Genomic DNA, 18,881 nt, shown 5'->3' with positions numbered 1-18,881 from the left:
GGAAGAGCGTTTTGTAGTGATAGAACTGGTATTCACAAATTTGCACAGGGAATTTCAAACTCTTCATATCACATTCAAAGCTTTCCTTACTTTTCCCTTACTCATAACTCTGCCCTTGTTCCTTACTACTCATTCCTCTCCTGAGTCTTTGTCCTCTGTGTTTCATCTCCTATTCACACTTTAGGTTCCCTGGCACTGCTCAGAATCCTCTGTGCATGGACTAGCAGGTCCCCAAAACTTCTTTGAGTCAAGATGAAAAATCCCAATGACTTCTGCAAGCTTTCACCTGAATTCTGACCCAGACTTCTCTTTAGATCTGGATGTAAAAATTCACTTTTTGCACTAACACTCTGGATACTGTTAAACGCATACTAATAAGCATCCTGCAAGATGAGGAGATGTCTGTAATATAACCACTGTATCTGGATATCATAAATTCAACTGACAGCAGTATGTTATTCATTTGGGCTCTTTCTACTTACTATGCAGAGCTGTGAATAGCAACAGCAAACAGACAACAACCATTTGTCATTTGGGAAGTTAGTCTTGCTTCACTCTGAAAAGACTTTTGGGGGCACCCACGTTTAGGGACAGTTTACCCTCAAATAAGTACATTCATCTCCCACTATTCCTACTGTCTAGACAGAGTACTAGGACATATTCTCTAGAGCAGGGGTTAGATGGATTGAGACTCCCTTGAGAGCCCTTCCCAGACTCTAATTGACTTGATTGTTAGGCAATTTTTCCTGATGTCCAACTTGAATTTATTTTTTGCTCAATTTCATCCTATCACTTCCAATTACGTCTGGCTGAACCGCTCAAAACAATAATTCTGCTCTCTCCTGACTACAAGGATGCAGCACACACATCTCTTATTAGCACACCTTCACTTTGGAATTTATTGGCAATTCTGACTACAGAGTTGACATTTTATCCCCACTTCTTACAGACGCCAAAGATATTTTATTATCCACGGAAGAAAACAAGGCTGTGAATATACGCAGACAATACAGGGCCTTCCCTCTTTCTTCCGTAACTAAGACATGGTAATTAGTGTAAGAAAGCCTGAATGTAGCTAAGCTATCTCATGCAAAGAGACAGCTTCAGTGACAACATGGACTTGGAAAGTCTCTCTTCACCTCTGTTCTTACAATAATGTTCAAAATAATTGGGGACATGAAGACAAAAGGAAGTTGAAACATTCCTCAAAGAGACAATACTGATGGAAAAAGAAAAGCTGGATTTCCCCCAAACAACGTAATGGATGATCTTCTAGCAGAAATGAAAACTCTTCCCTCAGTTTCTCAAAGAATACTGAACTTTCAAAAAAAAAATTGCTTGCTCTCACCCATCTAAAATATCAGCTCAAGATATCTGGTGACAAACTACAGCACAGAAGTACTTTTTTAAGTTCAGGACTTCTAGCAAGAAGAGGGAATCTACAATCTCTTTGTCTGCTGAATCTGACAAAGAAGCCACAGGAGGAAAAGAGCATCTGGAAAATGCTTGTGCATATACATTGAATCCAAGCACCTAAAGAGTGGTGGACTCACTTCACAGATGCACTGAACTACATGATCTGTGGAACCAGAAGAAGGAAGCTGGCCCTCCAACAGTAGAAACTGAACTACTGGAGCCTGAATGGCTCATTACTGACGATAGTCTTGGTGAGACATTCAGCTCATTTCTACAGGAACATAAATATTTCCCAGACTGACTTACTATGACAGCCCTCTGAGCTTCCAGGATATGAGGTAATGCCCACCTAATAACAGATACATTAGCACATGGACCCATCTACCTTCATCCCTTTGTCCACAGGCAGAACGTGTTACGGTCTGTGGGAGGGGTTATTCTAATTGGTACCTGGATGAGAAAGCAAGGGCACAGAGCCAATTTTCCTGTGTTTCCAGAGGATGGTAATTACCCCAAGAGGGGAAATATCTGCACAGAAGTGGAGTCACTGGACACAGCTTTGCTATGCCTTTGCATTGCTCTGGTAATGTTGCAAAACCTTCTCCTAGGCCAAGATCATGCACTGATACTACAATTCTTTATTTCCTGAATTTCTTTTAATGCTTGTTTGCTTTCACAGTATATTTTTGTTAACAGGAGGGATATACTGAATTCACAAGACACTAATTTTCTGTTATTACACATAATTCCAAATAATAAAATGAATTAAATTAAAAATTCAAAGAAAAGTGAGCTATATGCATGTGGAAGAGGCCAATTTGTTAGGTTCATTGTTGCTTTTAATCACTGAAGAATCCCACACGCATTCAATTTAGGGAATATAATATTAAAACAACCTAGGCAGTTCTCTTAACAGTAGGCAGGAATCAATGCAGAGACATTTGAATCAGCAATTTCCTGACTGACAGTCAATCTCATAAATGCTGTAATATGGTTTTGAGCAGAGGCCACAAAATGAACCATTTGATTTATAAGCTGGCACTGACAACAAGGAGAATGACAATGTCATAGTTAAGGTGTTAAGCTTAGCTCATCTACAACTCCTTCCTTTCAGTCTGCCCTACCTGGCCAAGCTGTTCACAAGCTGTTTGATACTCAGCTCTCTGACAGAGGTCTTTCACACGCTGGTATTTGGGCAGAAAGTTTTCTTCCTGGGCATCTACCTTCTCATTCTCTCTCTTATGCAGTAGTTTACTGGAGTGGAAAAAACAAAACAAAACAAACAAAAAGAAAAACCACGCATTTATTTTTGCATAGATTCTATGATAAACATACTGTATGCTGATAAGGCATAGAGATGTATGCTATCTGCTAGGATTCCAGCATTGCTGGTGGTGAGATCTTAATAGCCCAGTAGAAACTAGCCCTTCTCATCATCTCTGATAATACAGAAGTTATTCATATCATGCTCAGGGAGCATACAAAACCAGGGCAATGTATTGCACATCTGATTGGCAGGCAATAACAACAGCGTTCATTAAGAGACCACATCCTCACTACACAGGGCTGCACTTTGCCAAACCTTCATGCCCAGCATTAGGTATGAAGGCAGAGAGGCACAGAGGGAATGGCCAGCAGATGATCACGCAGAGAGGAAAGGTTATTCTTACTCTCATGATATAAGTAGGAGGGTGGGGGTAGCACTTAAAAGGAAATGGGATGCCTTTCCATCTCCCAATGCAAGTAAAACTCCCCTTCCCCCACCCCAACAGCACATTTAGGTAGGCTGTAGGCAGAGGCCATACGTTCCCTCCTATCACACAATCACTGCCATTAGGCATACTGCAGCCGTGTCCCTGCTGGCACAGCTAAATGGCTTTAGGTCTGTGGTAGAGTGCTGCTTTGGCTCTAGCTATTCAGTATCCTTCTGTTTAAAAAGACTGAGCTTTGTGATTAACGCTTTCCTTACCCTCTCTCCACTAGGAATGAGTCTCTCCACACTTTCATCTTTTTCTTTAAATGGAACCTGGGAGGAGATGAGGAGAGAAAGAAACAATTTCCAAAAAAAACAGTCATCAAATAATGCCCTGGTTTCCTCTCCTACTCCTAATTCAGATGAGAACCATGACAATAACCTCTCAAGGGGACATCCAGCTTTATGAAGCAGGCACATAAGCCTCTCCAGTGCAAATCATGAACAAACATAGGACAGATTTGTTCTCACAGGGACAAAATCAACAACAGAATCACACAGTACAACTATTTCAACATAAGCACTTTTAAAGCACAGAGGATTAACTGAATTGTCCTTGATCACGAAGGATCACAAATTAAATCAGGATTTCCTGAATCCAGTTTGTACTCTTAACCTGCACACCACCCCCAAACTATCCTATTCTAAAGCTGCTGCTCCTTCCCCCCTCTCTCTATACAACTACTTATAAAGCAAATCTCCTTTTTCCCTTTTTCTTTTATACTAGCTGCTGATTTTCTCTAGCAAGCATCCAGTCTAATTCTCTTCCTCATCTTTTTCCAATGAAAGTATTGATGATAAATAATAACTTTGCAATTCTGAATGCTAGTATCTTTATATTATAGCCTGATACACAACCAACCCTTTCAACTCAATTATTCTACAATTTATTCAATATGAAATGCTTTGCTACAAATGATGCCACAGAGACATTTAAAATCTGTAACTCAGATAGCTAAAGACCCTCATCATGTGTGGCCCACCCACCACTACACATGCTACTTTTAGTATATCCAGATGCCATACATGCCAAATACCTAATATATGAACCTTACAAAATGAAAAGAGTCATCCACATATTGTCCAATACGTCTTTAGATTTTCAGATTATAGTTTTATTAATTTTAAGTTTGCTGCACACTGATGAATACTTAATCCAATTGTCCTTTGCAAGCATGCGTTTTTTCATGACTATTTCCTTTTCTTACCTATTCACTGGTCTCTCAGAATCCAGAAGTTTTAGAATGGATTTACCATCCATATCAGACGGAATATCCAATCCAGCAATATCTAGAATTGTAGGTGCGAGATCGATGTTCAACACAATGTGAGGATTCCTGGAAAAACATATATAAGAACCTGGTTTAAAGGCTCTGCAATGACACCAAGCAACTAAAGCAACTACAGCTCATCCACAGAGAACACAGATCTGAAAAATCTTATTTTGTGACACAAGCAAAGAAAAGACGACACAAATCCAGTACCATGAAGTTCTGTGAAAGGATTAGAATGTTAAATATAGGTAAGTTGCATAATCTCAAGAGGAACTAATATAAAGATATAAAACTTTACTACAAAGCATTTTTGAGAATGCAAAGTAGTTCACAAAGCAAAAAAAAAATAGTTAATCATTGCAAAAGAGGTTAAAAACTCTTTTGAAACATAAGAAAGCATTGGAAAAACTCCTTTGGTGTCTCACAGCAAAGTGTCTGCCAAATATGTTGATGACTTGATTAAAAGGTAAATTTGGCAGGCAGCATATGCATTATCTATATCAAAAAATAACATAGAAATAAGTACTGTATCTCATATCACATAAAGCATGTTCTGATCAGAACATGAGGAGAAACATATTTCAAGATACTACTGCAGAGAACTGAAAGAACTGGAAGCTGCTGTTAACGTAGAATGGGAGACAGAAAATGGGAAAGAAAAAGCAAAGAGGAAACACTTATAGAGAAAAATAAAATAATAATTTAAAAAAATCTTTAAATTAAATAATATCAGTCTTCCCAAATTCACAACTATCCATTCTGCAACCACTTCAAAACAGCTCTGATTGTCAAAGTTCAGAGTGTTTGCCATGCCCTGTTTCTTTAAGCAGTGGCACGTGCTTCTCAGCTATCACAGTTAACAGGGCAACATTTGAACATAAACTGGCTTAAAATTCAATTCAAACATTGGCATCAGCTCTGAAGAAGTACGGACAGTTCCCACCCCCAAATGCCTTGAACTGCCATGGCTGAATATGAGTGGGCTCATGGCTCAGAGCATCTCGTTGCACAATCCAGCATTCAGTGGCTGGAAGAATGCCCCACTTTCTGCCAGGTGACTTCTTTTATTCTGGGTCTAGCTGAGAAGTGCTCTAAGTTTATGTTGCTTCCGTAAAGCTTATTTCAAATACATCTATTGAGGTGATGTCTTATTATTCACAACATTACATATATATATATATATATATGTAATATATATAGTTATATATATATTACATATATATATATACATATATATATATGTATATATATATATGTATATATATATATACATATATAGTTTATTAGCTGTGTGTTATTTTTTAAAAAACAAATATAAAGGCAGTCAGTCAATTTAAAAAAACTGGGGAAAAAAGTGAGCATACTGCTACAGAGACGATCTTCTACAGCACTGAACATAAAGAACAACCATGCCATGATTTGCAGGCACGAAAGAAGGATTGGGACCAGATGGGCTGCTATACGTGTGTGTCAATGCAGAATTTTAACTCAAAATCCAGGACAGAAAAAAGCTGCTAAATTCACACTAGTTAATGAGACACCATTTAAAAATTACTACATTTTTGAGCAAGCAAGCAAACAGGCACTGACAAGAGCACGGATGATGAATTAAATTGATGTACCTAATTTGATTTTAATTACTAATAATTGTGGTGTAGCATATTTGGTAATAGAAATGAGAGCTTAGTAATGACTTGCTACAGTGACTGCTATTAAATCTTCGTTGGTATCAAAAGGGAGTCATGGCAATTACTCTGCAGGGAAAACATAAGGTCCACAGAAAACATGGATGATTGAGGTTTTAACATTTAAAGAAAATCAGTCTGAAAGGAAGGATCAATTTATTAGCTGATATATTCCCTTCAAGCTATTTTATCCTGTTCTTCCTAATCACTGAACTGCGATGGGCTCTGTTCTGCCAGCCTGTTAGGCTGACTCCTCAGATTCTAACAGGGCTATGCATCTATATTTTATCTTTAGAGACCCCTCAAAAAAAAACAAAAATGAGTTCAATAGGAAGATTTCAAAGGTTTTATGAATGTCTAGGTGTGAAGATCCTTGAACCAGTGAAGATTGAAGCCGGCTGGCCTCTAGCATGGCACATTGCAGAAAAGCTACCTTACCCCACTTTGGCCATATTAGCTTTGCCTCTCTATGGAGACCAAAACAGCAGCTCATGGGAAGTAGAGCGAGTCCGTAGGATGCTAATCCAGCTCACTGGAAAGTCTCTGCTGCTGCAGACAAACTTCTTTCAGTGCTGGATTAATATTTTTAATTCCACCTAAGGAATTCCTTCCCTGCACTCCAGTCCATTGTGTAGGCAGTCCTGACACCATGTAAACCAAAAGGCAAGCTTTGACAGTGAAATACTTCTTATCCTTTATCACTTTTAACTTCACAGGAAGTGATCCAAGTATACCTAGGATTTCAATAGACTCACTGCACCTACATTTCATCTCCATATTATAGAATTTTAGCAACATTTTTCAGCAGAGTATTGGATCTTCTGCTTAGCACAGGTGTCAGTCACAGTCTCTGGTGTACTCACTGGCTCCCCAGATGTTCCTCTTTCAGAATACTCCTGCTCCCCTGCCACGTCTTTTCTTTTTCCTGATCTACTTCATTCTAAATTCTATTTGCACTCCTCCTCTCAAACTCTTGGCTTCACTTTCTCCCTTATGTCACCTCCCATTAGATCAGCCTGCTATTTCCCTACATAATACACTCCCTATTCTTATCCCAGTGATGTTATTCACTCCTATCCTTCTGATAGGAAGTTGTGTGCTTCAAAGTTTAGAGCTAACTTCGGGGGGGGATGGGAGGGAGAAGTGGGGCAGGTGGATTTCAGTACCTTACAACTTCAACTGAAATCATTAGTTGAATACACAGTGCTGGAAATTAAATCATGCCTAAAATTCAGTTTAACTACTATCAGAACTGTTATTCTCCATTGTTTATTTCACATGCATAACTGCTGTAAATAAATTGCACGAACTGCAGTATCTACAGGATGTAACATTTTGTGCCTACTGATAATATGAATCAGTGAATTTAACCAACAAATTGATTTTTAATTTTTTTTTTGCCACTGTATTACATGCTAGATCTGTTCCTCTGCAGTAATGAAAAAAATGGCATGTAGAAGACTGTGTGCTTGTTAATTATGCTAAAACATGCACACTGATATAAATAAAAGGCAGTAAATTATGGCACTCTGTCCAAAATCATTACTTAAGTGCAAATATTTGCTATTGAAATAATTGCTTAGAAAGTGTATTTACATAATTTCTTAGCTGATCAAAGCTACCATTTTAATTAACAGCAATATTCTGCATGCTCGCATGCATCTGACAAACAACCCTAACCATGTAATCTCAAAGGATGAACCACAGAAGATCTGTGGATGATAATTGTGGATAAGCTATTATGTACATTCTTCTTCCTAAGTTGAAACAAGTGGCTTCCCTAAGTGTTTTAATTAATGCCCAACAATAATTACCACTGTAGCAAGTGAACATTGTATCATACATTTTTTACCTTGAAAATACCATAGATACATGCATTATTTGCATCCCTCAATATGAAACAAGTAAATGTTTCCTAGAATGGACCTATTTATTTCCCAGTGGCTTTTTCAGCTACATCCACAAAGGATGTTGTAGCCAGGTGGGGGTTGGTCTCATCTCCCAAACAACAAGTGATAGGACAAGAGGAAATGGCCTCAAGTTGTACCAGGGGAGGTTTAGGTTTGATACTAGGAGATATTTCTTCACTGAAGGGGTTGTGAAGCACTGGAACAGGCTACCGAGGGAAGTGGCTGAGTCACCATCCCTGGAGGCATTTAAAGGACAGATGCCTCCAGTTGGATGCCAGGTCAATATGACCAGAGATGTGAACATCAAGGATTTTTCTGGTTAAGACATGCACATAGAGACACACAAGCAAAGAACTTACAAGGACCCAGCTTCCACATTTGGCCCTCGGACATAGAAAGGAACTCTGATATCAAACTCATATGGCATGGACTTTCCTTTCACCAGCCCAAACTGGCCAATATGATAGCCATGGTCTGCTGTGTATATTATATAGGTATTGTCCAGTTCACCTGTTTCAACCAATGCATTGTAAATCTGAAAAAAAAGCAAAATAAAACATGATGTTTGTTTCATTGAATAGTATTGTATACAGAATATTGGATACAATTTTCTGACTATGTGTGATCTACAAATAAATAGCAACAGTTCAGGATGCCACTGATTCATTGTAATGATCTATTCCAAATAATCTATAATCACAAAAATGTTACTAACTAAATATTGAGGCTATGTATTACAGGGCAAATCCCTGTTTTCTGTTTTTAGGTAAATGAATTCACATCCCATATTTTCAAAAGTGTTTGTGTTCAGCATTTTGCATGAGAGCTGTCAAAATATGTATTTGATACTATCTGGTAACAGAGATGAGAGCTTCAAGGTGATGAGCATTTTAAGTTCTCTCTTCACCTTTATCTTTTCCCACCAGCAAATAATTTTAATAAAATGACAGCATTTTGCATCTCACACTTATTTAAGCAACATTTAACAATCTTGCCTTCAGACAAATGAGTCCCCATTATGCAGAATATCTGTAAAATGTCTTCCAGATGAACACCATTCAGTCCCACTAGCCGGAGAACTAACATAAGGAATTAAGTGAAGCTTTAACTCTATTTGTAGTTGCTTCTTTGGATTTATACTAGAATCTTTAAGTGAAATGTACCAACCTGAGCACTACAGATCAATATTTTATGTGGTATTTTCACTTGCAAAGATCCAAAGGTGGGGGGGCACCACCATAGTGATGCCTTACACATTCAAGACTAATCAGCATGGAAGAAAAGAAACTCTTTTTTTTGCATTTTTTTTTATTGTTGCCCTTGTTTTCGCTTTAATTTTGAAAGCCTATTAGATACATATAATTCAGTTGAAAAGCTCACACCAACTTGGGCATTACAATTGAAGAACTCCCAACTGATTTTGTATGCAGTGAAACATATGTTTAATAAATTAATCCAAAGTGAAAACATTTCACTAAACAGAAAATCAAAATATTATAGTAAAATAGCTAATCTCCCCAAATGCTGATATCTGATCTGTCTAAGAAGGTTCATTAAGAAAATTACTTGCCTGAATCAGTAATTATAAGACATTACTAACAAGTTCATGCAATGCCATTCAGATACTTCATCTTTGCCTTACAGGACTCCTCTTATTTGAATCTTCCACCATTTTGATTAAGAATACCAAGAGATAAGCAGAAAATTACAACACTTTTAAATCTGCCTTCTTATGACTGGAAACAAATCCAACCTTTTTTGCAGTATCTTTTAGCTAATTCAGATATTTCTGTTCAAGACTCCCAACTTGCACTAAGAAATTTAATTGTTACAAAATACAGACTTAATTTAAATATAAAATAGAATCTACCTATATATGTATTTACTTTTAATATTTAACATGCTGGGCCTGATTTATAATGGAATTGTTCTGGCTAATCCTGCTGTAGCACCTTTCCCCCCTCCCCCCCTTAAAAATCGAGTGTTACAGAACCAAAATAGACCCACATAAGTTAAGTACATATTTTTCAACAGGTTGTTGGATGACTTTTCACTACCAGAATATTTAAAAATTAGGACAATTTTTTTCATGTGATCCCTCTCCTCTTCCCCTCAATCAGTAATGACTATATAGCAAAAAAATAGTTCACTTAAAGCACCCAACTCACAGTGCCTGTAGTTAGGAGATGAGGATCCTTATATGTTGACAGAGACAACATCCTCAGCAGTGAAAGGATAACACACTATTTAAAAACTGCAGCAGTCCTCCTCCCCCTCTTATCTCCATATACAGCCCCCTTATCTTCATATACAGCACTGTTTAGAGTTTAATTCAAGAAGTAAGCACTTACTGATTTAAAAAGTGACTAATAATCTTACCATCTCCATAGAGTCATCCACAGACATGAGTGTTTGAAGGCGCTTTCTCTGCAACATGTTAGTGAACTCCATGTGTATAGGTTTCATGGGACCTGTATACCTCATTATCCAATGCTTGTCTGGGTTTGGAGCATAGTTATAACTAGGAGTGCTAAGAAGTAATGAGAAAAGCAGAATACTTAAGCAGTGTAGAGAAAAAACGTGACGATGTATAACAATTTCTGTTTGATCAACACTATAGGACATGCTCTCTGAAGTACACAAGAAAATATTAGATTTAGTTTGGAGAAGTCTATTCTTTCACATTCCACGTGTAAGATGGCAGGAAAAAGCTCTGAGGGAACTAAAACCTATTAAGAGTGTAAGCATTTTTGCAATGTCTTCAGACTAACAGATACATTTCAAGGCCAAGAGACTAGCCTCGGTGTCTAACTTCACAAATGGGATGTATCATTTGGATAAAGAGCACATAGTACAGGTAGAGTTTCCTTCTACACGTTATTGCTTTGCTTTCATTCTGCCCACATTAGCACAGTAAAGGCTATTTGACAATAACTATAAAACTTGCTGAGAAGGTTCTGCTATGTTGTTTAACAGCTTTTTTTTTTTCCGAATTAAACATGACTGGCTACTTCAATACTTTAGTTTAGGGGGATGCACAGGCACCCTACCTGGTGATATCAAACTGAATGTGAGCTCATGGCAAGCAGAAGTAGATAGATGCATGGCCAGATTTTAAAGACCTGCCAAGAAAAGCAGGGGTGAGGGGAAACAGGACTGTATTTTGTAGATACTTTCAAGCCACCAACTGTATTGTGATCGTAAGAAACTTCCATATTCTGAATTGATGAGTTCAAACTAAAAACAAATAATTAAACTTCCTGCAAAAATCCCAAAAGCTGGATTCAATGTCTTCCTGGAACCTCACAGACCCTCTAAGTACTCATAATGTTGCAACCATTGAAGTTATGAGGAGAAATATTACTCATTGACCATTATTTCACGTGGTTGTCAGTTTCAGAGATTGCTCTTCTGTGCATAATTACCTCACTCTAAGCTAACTGGTTCTAAACAAAAGATTTATTTTGGAATATTTTTATCATGATGTTGACTCCTTGTATCACCAGCTCACTAGGAAGCTGTATTTATAGCTTATATTTACAAGAAATATTATTTTTACCTACCATAAATATTCCTTTTTTTTTTTTTTTTTTTAATTCCTTAAGGCTGAGAACCCCTTTTATGAGTTTCTTCCTATCCTAGTTCAAACACACCACACACAGAGTCTAAAATATTAAAAATTACTTTCCCTATGTGATTTGTTAAGGCTTCCCTTTTCTTTCAAAGTAATAAACTCGGTCTACGCAAAAACTGCAAGCCAAGATGGTAACACAGTAAAACAGGAAAAAATAGCAGATACTCAGCTATTTTCTTCTTCCCAAACACAATTTCCTGATAAATTAATCTCCTACTTGGCAAATATCTACTGTTATTTTTGTGCGTGCAACAGAGCAGCAGGGTAGGTTATTAAGATAAACAATAGTAATATAAACTGAAACTTCTCCTTGAAGTAACTGTATCTAATGTATCTTTGAATATGACAGGTAATCTTAAGTTTTTATATAAATAAGAAATTAATAATCTGACAGTGAAATGTTATATGCAGAAAGCCTTTGTTAGATGCTATCTGCAAAATGTGCGTAGGCAGCAAATGGAGGCTTCTTCATATAGGGAGGAAAGGGCTGGTGTTTATTCTCTGTGTATTGTTAATAGCCTCTTGAATTTCAGAACATTGTTGTGGCTGAAATAATGACATTGCTCCTTTGAAAATGCTGACAGTTATGGAAACTGTTGCTATGTGATGCCCAGAATGAATCAAAAACGCTTGGCAAACTCCTTTTCAGCTTACTTTGTGATTTCCTGGCTGATTTGAAACCTCCTGCTGTTTAATCCAACCAAAGCCTATGATTTTCTTTGATTACTACAAATGTAACCCTCTTACGCTTAACAGATTTGTCTGTCTTATGGGAAAAATACACAAACGTAACATTCCTAGAAGTTGGTTAAGATAATTCCTTCAAATGTACTCAGAAGGTAAGTCCTAGTCTGATTGCATTTGACCTTGGAAAAAATGGGTGGTAAAGTGTACCCTCTACAGAAATAATATTTCTGATGACTGTTAAACTGCCCAGCTGTTGCATTCTCTGCAGCTATTTGTATATATGGTAAAAAAAAAGGAAAACTGGCCATTTAGCCCACAGATTTGCTCTGCTGAATGCTGGTGGATAAGGATAATTTCCAAGACTGTAGGTACACACAAAAAGGAATTCTGCAGAACAAGGAGGACAGACACTGTAGTATAGGGTAGAATATTCATACCAGCTAGTACATGTAATAATAGAAGCACAACACACTCTGATTGTCAGTCTATGCTAAAATCCATAGCGCTAACTTTTCCTATTAGCAATGCTAGACAACACAGCATGTATGACAACCAGCATAAGCATTACAGTTGCATCTGCACTTTGCTTTGTGGATACAGCTTAAGAATCTGCACGCAGACTTTATCAATGCTGCCACAAGTCGAGGTACAAAGACTTGTTACATGGTGTATTGCCTTCTGATTCCAGGGCTGGGCAAAGACTTTGTTCAGGGTATTGCTTCATGGCAATTCATAACAAGTGTTCTTCTTGTGTCCTGATCTTTCCCTATCATATCCACAAGATAACAGAACAGTGAGAACTACATACACTGTCACTGACAGACCTATCTGCCACTGAGTGATTCCCTGGGATGTGGGGACAGGAGAAAGAATAGAAACCAGAGGACTAACATGTATATACAGTAAGGGAATGATGCATGTTCTGCATTTTTAAGTTTATTCTTAAAACCAGGCCAGTGAACATCCTTACAGATTACTTTTGTGTAATGACATGAAAAGTATTTGGAATAAGATTGGCAGTTTCTTTGCACAGGAAGTATAAAAAATCCTATTTTATGTTTATATCTAAAAAACCCAAAACCCACAGTTCCTTAATCTACTAAGTTACTTCTTTACTAACAAAATGTATTTCTGCAAAGTGTTATTTCCTGTATAATTATCATCACAAGAAAAAGCACCTGCAATTAAAAATAGTTTTGTGTAACTATTTTATAAAGAGGAAGATAAACCCAGTTTGTGTGAAAATAGAAGTTACATCATAAGCAAAAGAAAAACAGATGTAGTTTATATTTTTCATTGTTAGCCTTCCTCAAATCCTTCTACTCTTTTTCAATCAACCACCATAAAACTGCGCCAGAATATTGTTTGATAAGAGATCATAATCTCTGAGATACAAATGCTTACCAGAACTTCTGCTAAAACCCATGTCAACACTGAGTATAAGCAATAGCAGAAGTTACTCATTTGGCATCTCTGTAACTTTAATTTCAGAGAAAATAAATGAGCATAAGAAGGCAAACAAACATGAAATACTACATTGCTGAGATCTAGGACACAGATTGTCAGCACAGCACAGAACAAAGAAATACAATTCTAAGTTACACAACACCTAGACAACAGAACAAGGGAAGCTTTTTTCCTCTCAGACCCTATTTTAAATGAAGTGAAAAAGCTCAAATGGATTTCATTGGACTTTGGATTTGTCCTGAACAGCTTTGACTACCAATTATTACTTCAATCAGTTACCAGTTCCTTCACAAATCCAAAATAATACAGAATTCCACTTAAAAAATGATGCAAAAGGAAGAAAGTTGCAAGTGTTGAGCATCAATGAAGACATAAGGATAGTAATTAGAAAAATACTTAATAATTTCTATTGTGACAAAGGGGGATTTGGGTGAATCATTTGATTTACCAGCATGAGATGAGATGCCTGTAGTAGAGAATTACAGGGCTGTACCTGCAAACTGTCTCTGTGGTTATAAACAAGAACCATCTTATCATGGTGTTGCACTGGAGCTTATTAAAATATTAACTTGGTAACTAGATGACTTGGGGACCTTAGCTAAACACTATACTGCATCATTTTCAGATATACCAGCCCATTTAGAAATGGACAGTCTAATCTGATGCTGCAGGCCTCTATTTCCTCTCCTTCTATATGGAAAATAGGCATAATACATAATATATACTACATGATTTTTGCTAATAGTGATGAAATAGCATGTCTGTGTCTATCCACAGGGAGACAGGGTTTCTTCCACCAAAGAGGCTACAACTCAAGAACCCGACTTTGATTCTTCTTCTAAAAATAAAACAGTGCTTCGCTTCCCAAATAGGCTATAACAATGTCCAATGGGTTCAACATGAAATTTTCTATTTATCTGTGAGCTACATTCCTGAGTTCTAGATGCAGTAGCCACCTGTACTAGTGCAAAGAGGTACAAAAAAATCTCCAAACTCTTCCTATGTATTTGTGACAAAGTCATGCCCAGAGTACTATGAAATACTGTTCCCCCAGAGGTACCCAGGATTTTTATACATCTGAACCTGAAAATAACAGAATTTTAGTTTTCCTTACATGTGTTGCGAAGCATTAGGAAAGAGATGTGAATACTGAGGAGCTGAATCTTCAGGGCCATGAGGAGCAGCATGGCTTATAACCATCAGTACAGGCCTGTGAGGATACATCTTCTTCGAGATTCTGAAGAATGTAATACTGTCATTGGTTATCAGATCAGTTAGATAATCCTGCAAGTAGAAGGAAAAGTATAATGAGATACTTTAAAAATAATTTCAAGTTTGGGGTGCAATGGGAACAGGAGGTCTTAGATATCATAGGAAACAGGAAAAAGAAAGCTACTTAGCTCAGAAAGGGAAAAGGAGGGAGTAAATTATAGATGTTAAAACTGCAAAACCTAAAATCAAATAATTGCCTCTTCACTGTTTAGAAATATGAAAGGAAACAGTTTTGTCTCTGAAATGAATGACATTAAAAATCAAATAGTGTATAACTGAATTATGAAGATCACTATAACAACTACAATGACCAAGTATTAATGAGGAAAAAAAGAAGAAAATTAGAGGTTAATTTATTTTCTTTTTGGTGAAATTTTCTTTTTGGTGAAATCTTCAAGGTGTGTAGTCCAACCCTATTATCATAAAAGTGCTTTGAAAATTCAAATGGATTGATACTCATTTTTATTCTCCTCCCTCTGAACCAGAAGTCACTAAAACTAGAAGATGCTGGACTGAATGGACCCAAAATTCCATTCTATGTTACAGGCACAACGACAATCTGATAAAGATATACCTCTATCAAATTAATCACTAGTAACTTAAAGGAGTCCCTTTGGAAGATAAGGACTTCATTCTATTTTCCAAGAAGTATCATATACATCTGATATATGCTCAAGCTATACAGATTGAAGACAGTATTTGTAATAACAGGCCATGTTCCCCCTAGGGCTGGCTGTATCATGGGAAATGTTGCAAATATAAATACCCGTCAAACATGATTAGGATAAGAAAGACACTTCTTTAAAAAAAATAAAAATATCTTGTCACAGCTCAACATAAAATTGGACATAACGACTGCTTCTGGTCAAGTGAACAAGGTGTGGTACGTACTGCACTGCACCTCCTTTTATGTACTGATTTTTTTCCGTGGTTTGGACACTAGCTGCTCTTTACCACTGCCAGTGTCCATGACCTGAGAAGACAGCTTCTGAGTAATCAGAGAACTTTTTCATTGACTGTATTTACTTTCCCCCACTTATTTCCTGCGTATCCCAGAACCAGGCTGGCAAAGTCTCCATTTACAGATTTATAACTGGTCCCAATACAAGGCGTATCTGTCATGAAAATACCATGATTTTGACTACTATTGATATGATATTTTCATCTTGAAAGCAGGTGTAATTAGGCATAAATCCAAAGTTAACTGAAGAAACTCCATTCATAAGCATTTGCAGTGGAAGTGATGATATACGGCAAAAAAAAAAAAAAACAACACAAAGAAAATCTGACTTCTGAACATAAGTCTCAGTAACTGACCACACTCTCAAAAAAGCACCGACACATATCTAAAATGTGCCTGTTCTTTAAACTGGCTGGTCACTTTCTCAAGTGTGTAACTCATCTTTGACTTAGACATTAAGCAAGAATAGTCTTCAAATTCTATTTTGAAGATGAAGATCTTTACCTGGTCAAAACAAGATTCAAACTTAATTTTGCAAACACAAGTGCTTGCCAGGGCAAAGACCAAACAGAAACATTTCCTTCAAGTGGTTTATTTTTTTTAAAGCTCCAGATTGTGGAGACTGTAGAAGACTCCGTGAATGCAAACCAGACTAAAAATTCAACTTAAAAAGTTGAAAGAAATTGAAAAAGAAAAAAATAGAGTAGAATACTTCCTGTTAGAGAATCTGAAAGAATTTGCAAAGATTTGATTTTCAGAGGATAAATGCTTAGCAGTTGCTTTGGAGGACAGAATCGGTAATTTGTGTGTTTGTTTTTTTTTCAGTTTTCCACTGGCACATAATTAGCATTAGTTATGTCAAGATGATAGGGCTAAAATACAATCTGATTATACTGTTTGTTACTGGAAAAGTAGGTTTCCAGCAACAAAAATGATAGGAAGAATAGAGGAGCAGTCTTGTATTCCAGCTTGTGTTTGTTCATTTGAACTCCAGCGTTAACATCAACACATACTGTTGCTCTGCACACTATCTGTTTATTATCATAGCTGTGTATTAGGCAAGAATATGAAGATTATAAAAACATTTACATTTTCATCAGACTGCTTTCTTTTCTTTTATTAACAAACTCAGTAAGAAAAACGGAACCAACTGAAAACCTAAACATTTTCAAGTATTGCATATACAAAATAGAGCTGAGACTCTTGGAACGTAAAGTTCCTTGTTGACTTTTTGTAACAATGGGGAACGCTGCCGTTTGAAATCACTTGCCTGACATTGCTCCATGTAAGGTAAATTTCCATTATAATGTTTCTGGTAGCACAGCTGTAAAGATTAGCTCTCTGATTCTTCATAGATCAGGAGGGAAATAAAAGACAAATAATTCTGTACATTAGTTGTCCCTTACTCCTAGCAACTGGTAATAGAAAAGAAAACCATAGAAACCTGTCAAGTTTTATCTTTCAGCACAAACTACATTTTATTAAAAATGGCAAATGAATAAGGGGAAGAAGGAAATCACATAGACATCAACCTTTGCAAGAAGAAAACTGTAAACACATCACTAATGAAACAAAAAGAGGAAGGCAGTATTTGTGCTCAACAGGAGAAAGTGAATTCAATTTTTGTTAAGCAAATACACCTTATAAATCCGTATCATTCCTCAGCAAGTCAACTTTTGAAGTTATACACTATTTAAACTATAGCCATTTACTGATTAACTCTTTTATAATTATACTCCAGAAAAGCCGATTTCTTTGGAAAACTAACATTTTCATCTGAAATAAACATTTTCCTGTATGCAAACAGGTAACTGTTTGATCTGTAATGAGATTGAGGGGTGACACGGGATGACATTATATTTCACAATAATTATCAAGTATTTTACTAAGTTTGGCCACAGTACAACACCCTTGGAAGTGTATTAGGAACATACACACCCTTAAAAATACATCAAGATATAAATTTAATAATTAAATTCTGCCTTCATTCAGACAGTGAAGTCAGAATTATCATAAGATATACCAAGATATAAGATATATTTCTCCTCATCTGGCTGTGAAACAAGTTCCTTTAACACAAAAAGATGGGTCTAGCTGGAGGGAACTGGATTCTTATCTCATTTACGCTTGTGCAACTCCACTGAAATCAGTTCTATACCAGGGGAATAGATGACAATCGGATTTAGCACACGATAATTATAGTACAAAGACGAAAAATAGTTGTCATGCAGCATTTAAATCCGTTTTCACATCTGCAGCTCATAACACACATTAACAGTCTCAGGATGTTTTGTTTGTTTCTATTTCTGCTAACAATGTTTTCAGTAACATGACCTGCGTGGAATGGAAGATAAGAGAAAGTCCAAACACGGAGCCTTCTGCATTGTAGCTAATGTAACACAGAGCAGCTTTCAAGTATGAAGAGAATTCTTTAATTAGACTGAAACCATAAATCGTAGCTTTCTTGCAGTCACACTAAAATATTGAAGAAATAGAAATAAATCAGTAAGACCTACCCTGGAGTAGTCAAATCCATGTTTCTCCTTCACTCCATTTCTACAGAGTGTGTAGTTGTAAAATCGAGAATTTTTAAGTAATCCAACCCATTCTTTCCAGCCAGGAGGCACATAGGAACCATTGTATTCGTTAAGGTACTTTCCAAAGAAAGCTAGGGGTAGAGAAAGCAGAAGTGCAGTAAGAAGGTACAACAAACACCTCAAAGATACTGTTTTTAACCATATTCTTTCAGATCTGTCTCGTCTGACTGGAACATTTTCTTCATCCAGACACACATAAGGTAATAGATAAGTTATGATTTTGCT

The 18,881-nt window shown here is 36.7% G+C and overlaps 1 protein-coding gene across 2 annotated transcripts in view; it reads right to left on the bottom strand.

Annotated features, from left to right (window-relative positions):
- SULF2 (sulfatase 2) overlaps nucleotides 1–18,881 on the bottom strand; it is a gene marked incomplete at its 3' end in the record, with an annotated part of 69,645 nt that overhangs the window by 25,247 nt on the left and 25,517 nt on the right. The window contains exons 3-9 of one of the 2 annotated variants that reach the window (XM_084296791.1): nucleotides 18,576–18,727; nucleotides 14,941–15,110; nucleotides 10,418–10,568; nucleotides 8,398–8,573; nucleotides 4,378–4,506; nucleotides 3,386–3,442; nucleotides 2,541–2,670 (exon numbers count right to left, since the gene is read on the bottom strand). In XM_084296791.1, the coding sequence (XP_084152917.1) occupies nucleotides 2,541–2,670; nucleotides 3,386–3,442; nucleotides 4,378–4,506; nucleotides 8,398–8,573; nucleotides 10,418–10,568; nucleotides 14,941–15,110; nucleotides 18,576–18,727 (965 nt within the window). Of the gene's footprint in view, nucleotides 1–2,540; nucleotides 2,671–3,381; nucleotides 3,443–4,377; nucleotides 4,507–8,397; nucleotides 8,574–10,417; nucleotides 10,569–14,940; nucleotides 15,111–18,575; nucleotides 18,728–18,881 lie in introns of those variants that run through there. The other variant, XM_084296790.1, reaches the window with a different exon arrangement.

The sequence above is a fragment of the Netta rufina genome (assembly GCF_964035555.1).
Source record: "Netta rufina genome assembly, chromosome: 16".
Classification (NCBI taxonomy): domain Eukaryota; kingdom Metazoa; phylum Chordata; class Aves; order Anseriformes; family Anatidae; genus Netta; species Netta rufina.
Note: the sequence above shows the minus strand (reverse complement) of the source record. Positions and strands in the feature narration are given on the sequence as shown.